Source organism: Podarcis tiliguerta, assembly GCF_965153285.1.
Source record: "Podarcis tiliguerta genome assembly, chromosome: 4".
NCBI lineage: Eukaryota > Metazoa > Chordata > Lepidosauria > Squamata > Lacertidae > Podarcis > Podarcis tiliguerta.
Window position 1 is genome coordinate 61,213,909 of NC_139537.1, and position 6,905 is coordinate 61,220,813.

The 6,905-nt window shown below is 37.8% G+C and overlaps 1 protein-coding gene across 10 annotated transcripts in view; it reads left to right on the top strand.

Annotated features, from left to right (window-relative positions):
* The window catches only part of KLHL15 (kelch like family member 15), a 29,640-nt gene extending 23,330 nt beyond the window's left edge, over window positions 1–6,310 (top strand). For all 10 annotated transcript variants that reach the window (XM_083439341.1, XM_083439337.1, XM_083439340.1 and 7 more), the window contains one exon: window positions 81–6,310. In XM_083439341.1, coding sequence (XP_083295467.1) covers window positions 81–1,190 — 1,110 coding nt within the window. In that variant the 3' untranslated portion in view covers window positions 1,191–6,310. The remainder of the gene's footprint in view (window positions 1–80) is intronic.
* Window positions 6,311–6,905: the final 595 nt, after the last annotated feature.

The window sequence follows — 6,905 nt, forward strand, 5'->3', positions numbered from 1 at the left end:
TGTAAAATTAGGCAGCATAGATTTCTTCCTCATACTGTTTTCCTTGGTCAATACACACATGTGTTTTGCTCTGTCCTTAGGTGAAAACATCGGAATTTTATCGTTATTCCCGGCAGTTGCGGCATGAGGTGGAGCAAGCTATGAATTACTTCCATAGTGTGCACCAGCAGCCTTTGATGGAAATGAAATCAAATCGCATCCGTTCTGCCAAACCCCAGACTGCAGTGTTTAGAGGAATGATAGGACACAGCATGGTAAATAGTAAAATCCTCCTTCTGCACAAACCAAGGGTCTGGTGGGAGTTGGAAGGTCCACAAGTACCGTTACGACCAGACTGCCTTGCTATTGTTAATAATTTTGTATTCTTATTGGGTGGGGAAGAGTTGGGCCCAGATGGTGAATTTCATGCTTCCTCCAAAGTGTTCAGATATGATCCAAGACAAAATTCTTGGTTACGAATGGCAGATATGTCTGTACCACGCTCAGAATTTGCTGTTGGTGTTATTGGAAGATATATCTATGCAGTGGCCGGAAGGACAAGAGATGAGACATTTTATTCAACAGAGCGATACGATATCACAGAAGATAAGTGGGAATTTGTGGATCCCTATCCAGTCAATAAATATGGACATGAAGGAACTGTTCTTGGTAACAAGCTGTACATCACAGGCGGAATCACATCCTCGTCCACATCTAAGCAGGTGTGTGTATTTGATCCCAGTAAAGAAGGGACTGTGGAGCAGCGAACAAGGAGGACTCAAGTGGTCACTAATTGTTGGGAAAACAAATGCAAAATGAATTATGCAAGATGCTTTCACAAGATGCTTTCTTATAATGGCAAGCTTTATGTTTTTGGAGGTGTCTGTGTAATTCTGAGGGCCTCTTTTGAGTCTCAAGGGTGCCCTTCTACAGAGGTTTATGACCCAGACACTGACCAGTGGACTATTCTGGCTTCTATGCCAATTGGTAGAAGTGGTCATGGTGTAGCTGTGTTGGAAAAACAGATAATGGTTCTTGGGGGCCTGTGTTATAATGGTCACTACAGTGATTCAATTCTCACTTTTGATCCTGAAGATAATAAATGGAAAGAAGATGAATACCCAAGAATGCCCTGCAAGCTGGATGGCTTACAAGTTTGTAGCCTACACTTTCCTGAGTATGTGCTGGAACATGTTAGACGTTGCAGCTAAAATTTAAAGAAACAAAACAAAACTATTTATAATTTGGTGGGATGGAGGGCTGGGGTAAGGGAAAGCAGATTTAAGCCCACTGAAAACAGTGTCTTGTGTAATATGCCACTTAAATTAATAAAGAGAAAAAAGAAGTGTACAGGGAATGCATCTACCAAGTTTATTAGGAATGCTAATACCTGTGGTTTCATACTGATTTTATTTTTTACATGCTATTACTGTGTTTTGAGAGGGGAAATTGTTCTTCCATTTCATGTGTTTTAACCCCATATACTATGTCCATTCTGTATGAGTGAAGACAACACATGCTTCAGGATGCACTAGAATACACTCTGTTTGCAAGGTGGGTCAAAAGCATTTATGTATTGTGCATTTTTATTTTTTAAACTGTCAGGATAAAATTCAGCAGCCTTACTAGAACGTAGCCTGACTTCCAGTGTAGCAGTGAAAGGGGCCTTTCAATTTGTTCCTGTAATTACTTGTTGTTTAAATGTTATTTTTATTTCCATTTATGACTCCTCCCAATCAGGTTTGACACTCCTCATTTTGATATCAGTGACAATTAAAAATGGTTTTCTATTTATTTTTCTATTTCTATTCAATTTATTTTAATGTACAGTAGTTCCAGTAAGTCTGCTGAAAAAATAGGTTTTTGAAAAAAAGAACACTGAAGATTTTCTACTAAAATAAATTCTAGGCTGCATTTGTCTGCGTTGTGGTTTGTGAATAAAATATATCTATATATATACATACATGCATACACTGTAAGATCAAAATGAAATGCATATTTTTATGTGCAGCTGGAAGAGTCTATTTTTAACTAGTGGACAGATATGAGCTATATCTGTTTAATTTTAGCTCTTAATAGCACCCTTTCATGTATTTAAATTTGTTGGGTAACTGGAGGCCTCGTTCTTATCAATGTAAACTTATATTTGGTATATACTGATTGATTCAGTAACACTTGAACTCCTTTATAACCAGGTGATAAAAATGTCGAAGCTACCATTTTTGTTGTTTATAAAGTTAGATCCCAATCCATAGTCTTCAGTACTTGATTCTAGAAATACAAATCAGAAATGTTTATAACAATCACTGCCTCTGCTGTTCTTGAAGGGTGGTAGAGCTTTTTAGTTGGTGTTTATCGCAGAAGCATTGCAGCTGTACAGTTCTTTGCACTGATTGAGCTGCTGGGCTCAAAAGATGCCGAGTTAGGCAAACTTCTATTTTTTAAGCAAATTTAGAAAATAACCACTGGCTCCACAGTATACTTGTATGGAGGTCTGAGGATGTTGAGCATTTGCATCTTGTTGAGGTCACTTTCTTAACTATTGGACACCTATCCGCATATGAGTGATAATATCACCAAAAATAAATCTAAACAGAGTTCTGAGCTGAAATACTCAAGTTCCAATAGCTGCCTGTGGAATATGGAGGTGAGCCAATCTTGCCTCAGCAATGTAAGGTTCACTGATGCTTGGCAAACAGCTAAAATGTGGCTTCAGAAGAAATGCAAGTGCAACTGCTTGTGTAAAACATGGAGGAATTAACTGTACCATTTTGTTCCAGTATCATGAACTGGAAATCACTGTAGAACATGTAGTTCATTTCGTATTCTGGGAGTTGAAGCTTATGCATGCTAGAAACCTCCACAACGGACACATTTGACTTGTGTCTTGTTTCAGCTCCTGGATTACACAGGCCCCAAAGTGGTGTTACTATTCTGCATCAAACATGTAAACGTCTACCCAAAAATGTTTTAACATTTTTCTGTCTTTTTTCCTGACACATGGATCAAGATCTAAGCTGCACAATCTCACATGATGTGTCTCCCTGTGCATACAAAACAAGCGCGTACGGGAAGAAGTTCTAGCCCAACCCTTCTCTCCTAACCCCCCCCCCCAATATAAGCCATGGCCTCACATGTATTCTTCACCTATCATCTTTAGCATGACCAGTGAAAGCGAAAGCTTTCACTTCTGGTTTTAAATGTACCCAAGTTCCTCACTGGTTTGCTTGATCTATGGTTTGTTCAGTGAAGTCAAGATCAACCCATGTTTATAATCCTTTAAAAACAAACCAACCAGTGTTCCTGGAACAGAGAACTAATACCTTTAAAATGTTTCCATTGAAGGGCGTCCAAGGCTCACTGCTGCTCATGCATGCAACACTAAACAGTGATTTAGCATTATGTGTAAAATGGGCCAAAATATCTCTGCACATGCAAAAGTAAACACGGGCACTTTGTTGTGAGAGTGTTTTCAAACACACAATCGTGTATAATGAAACTGATTATACCAAGTGCTCTCCTGTGCATCTGAATCAGCCTGGGCGTCAAATAAGCTTTTAAAAAATGATTTACCCGGGTTTCTCAACCTTTGACGAAGACCAAATGTGCAGATTTAGAAGTCATTGCTTTGCATATGTGCCACTTCTCAGCTTCTGACTTGAACTAGGTATTTGGTTTTCATTGTTGCTTTCAGCATAAAAGGAAGTTAGGTCTGAAATGATTCACCAAATGTAAAGTATTGGAGAATTAATTACGGCAAGCCAAGAATGGAATGATAAGACTGTGTAAAAATATTTTAATCTGTTTAGAAATCTCTAGTGCTTGTGGTTATCAACCCTTTATTCTCCATTCCATCCCAATGCAACTGTTTAAGAAGCCCAATTCCGTACATGTTTTATTGGAAGCCCCAATGAATTGGGGCTTAACCTCAAGTAAGTCTGTATGAAATTGCAGCCTTATTTTATTCAATTCCTATCTTGTTTACACTGGATTTTTTTAATTGTATGTGTTTTTATTATCATCGCCCAATGTACCAGGTTTGAAAAACCAAAACCAAGCATCTAGCAAAATCAAGCCAGTTTCAAATCTAAAGGATGGTATTCTTTTCTCTTGTATAAGGTTAAGAAATATTTGTCAACTTGGGAGTTTGTGTCAGTGATATTTAGCCTAGTATCTTGACTTTGCCTATGATGCCAGAAACAAATAGTATGTTCTTAGAACTTCTGTGCATTACTTGAGTTTGCTTAATATAAGAGAAAAGGATGCACCAACTTTTCTTTAGTTCAAAATTCTAGTTCTCTGGCATCAGGTACTTGCATCTTTTTCCTTTGATTCTCAACACATTTCCTATTACGGACTAGAATTTGTCAAGTACTAGGCAGACTAGTCTAGGCTCATAATAAAAGGCTCAATACTTTAAGCCCAATGGTTTTCATTTGTACTGATGCTTTAGCTACCTGTTTAACTGGTGCCAAAACAAGGGGCATGAAACATAAAAACTCCATACAGGCAGTAACCACAACCCAACACATACTTAAGCCCTTAGGTTCTGAAAGGAATTTGTTTAACATGAACTTAAGTATACTGCATTATACAGTCGTACCTTGGTTTTTGAACAACTTGGAATTTGAACGCCACAAACCCGGAAGTAGGTGTTCCAGTTTGCGAACTTTGCCTTGTAAGCCAAACATCCGGCGCAGCTTCCGTGGCTTCTGATTGGCTGCAGGATACTCCTGCAGCCAATTGGAAGTTGCTCCTTGGTTTCTGAACGTTTCAGAAGTTGAACTGACTTCTGAAACGCATTCTGTTCGAAAACCAAGGTACGACTGTAAAGATATATGGCTCATACGTTTCAGTAGAAAGGAGGGCATGTGCGGTACATCAACTGTAGGGAGACAATACTGGGAAAGAAGTGGCTGCTCTTAATGCTTTTTAAGGGACCAGTAGCTCTCCAAGGAGTTTACAGATGTTTTATACTAATTGAAAAGTTGACTCTACCATTTTAGCGGCACAAGCCAACCATTTAATAGATGAAAAGGTTTGCAATCATAATTTGAGCCTACATAAAGCAGTGTTTGTGCTGACACAACTCCCCCCCCCCCCAAGCATGGTAGCCGAGAAAAAGGATAAAGCTAGAATTGGAAGGTTATAGCAAACATAAAATTAGACTTATTTAGTATGATGCTGCTTAAGCCATTAGTCACTGCTAGAAACTAAGTCATTTAGAAACCATGCGGATGAGGTCCAACTTAAAAAACAATAACTGGGATGATACTTTAGAACTCCATCACTGTTAAGTCTTTTTGCTTGTTTCATAACAGTTAAAAGGGAGAAATACTTTCTTCTTATTAAATCCTGGTCACAGAACTTGCTAATGTTCAGAAAACTTTTATTCTGGAGAGAACAAACATTGTGAATTCTGAACTGGAGAATGGGCAGTGAAGCATCAAGATTGCCCATACATGGTGTAAACTGTAAAAGCCAATTAAGGGTGAGCTTATGTCTCTGTAAAACAATATGTACTGTATCATTAAAGTGATAGGGATTGAAAATCTTAGTTTTCGTATAGTGTGATCTCTTATCAGTGGCAGTTTTTATTCCAAATAGTGTAGCAAAGAGAAAAACAGACAGAAATCTGGATTAATAATTCTGGATTGCTTTGGTGGACTTTTCAAAATTATAGTATTGAGTTAGGATCAGGATTCCAGTTATAATCTCAATAACTGGTAATCTTTACTATTAATATTAATTCCACTGAAATCTGGAAAAGAGTACTAGTATAAAGCAAACTACAGGTCTGCAAATGTTGTTGAAGCACAACTCCCACAAACCCTGATCATTAAAATGTGATGGCTGGGGCTGATGGAGATTGGGCATCTTAACAGCATGTGGAGAGCCACAGGTTTTCTGCATTCCTGGTGAAAAGGTTACTGGGCTGCAGTGGCATATACCTATATGGCATAAATTCTACTGTTGCTTTACTGTTGTTCTGAATGAGTTGGCAGAGGTTTCATGAACAACGGTCTTGACAAGTTAACTTGGAAAGCTATCTTCTAACTGTGCTGAATCAAATGGAAGTACTTTGTTCAAACATATACACAAACTCAAATGTGCGTGTTGGGGTACTTTCCCAGAGCTGCTATGAAATTCTGTGATCTGTCCTTTTTAACTTTCTAAAAACATTTTTTCTTCCCACCTGTTTCCAAACATTAACTTCTCTCATGCTGTGAATGCATTATGTTCAGTGATGCATATGTACTCTATTCTGTTTTTAAACTAATGTGTAAAAATTGTATATATAAAAATGTAAATAAAATATTTTTAATCTTTAGGGTACTTTGTCCATTGTGTATTATACTTCAAGTTCTTCTTTTCTATGGGTCAAGCATGTTGACCTAACTCAAAAATTCCTGTTTATTTAAAACATTTAGCCCAATTGATAAGCAAGCACAAATGACTGTATGTTAAAATGGACACTAGATTAACATTGCAATTTACTAGGCAATATCCTGCTGTGTCATGCTCAGTGTAGACCCCTTGAAATAAATACTTATCTTGCAAAATGGATCTACCCTGAATATGACTTAAAATGGAGATCATACACCAACTTTCTCTCTTGGTGCCCCCTTAGCTGTAATTCAGAAAGGGAAACTATTACTCTCTTTTCAAAGTTGTCCATGTGGGTTCTAAGGATAAATAACTCTGCTTCTCTCCCTATAGGTCATGTTTCCTTCCCTCTTATCTGCTAATGAGACCACCATCGTTACTTTAGCACAATAAATTGCTGCACCATGAATTTCCTAAAGCCAGACAGTAATTATTCACATGCTGTTCATGCTCTTCATGTCTGCAGCATGATAGGAGAAAATTACACACATCAGGACATTTTTCTATTTTCTACAATTCTGTGATTTAAACAGAAGAAA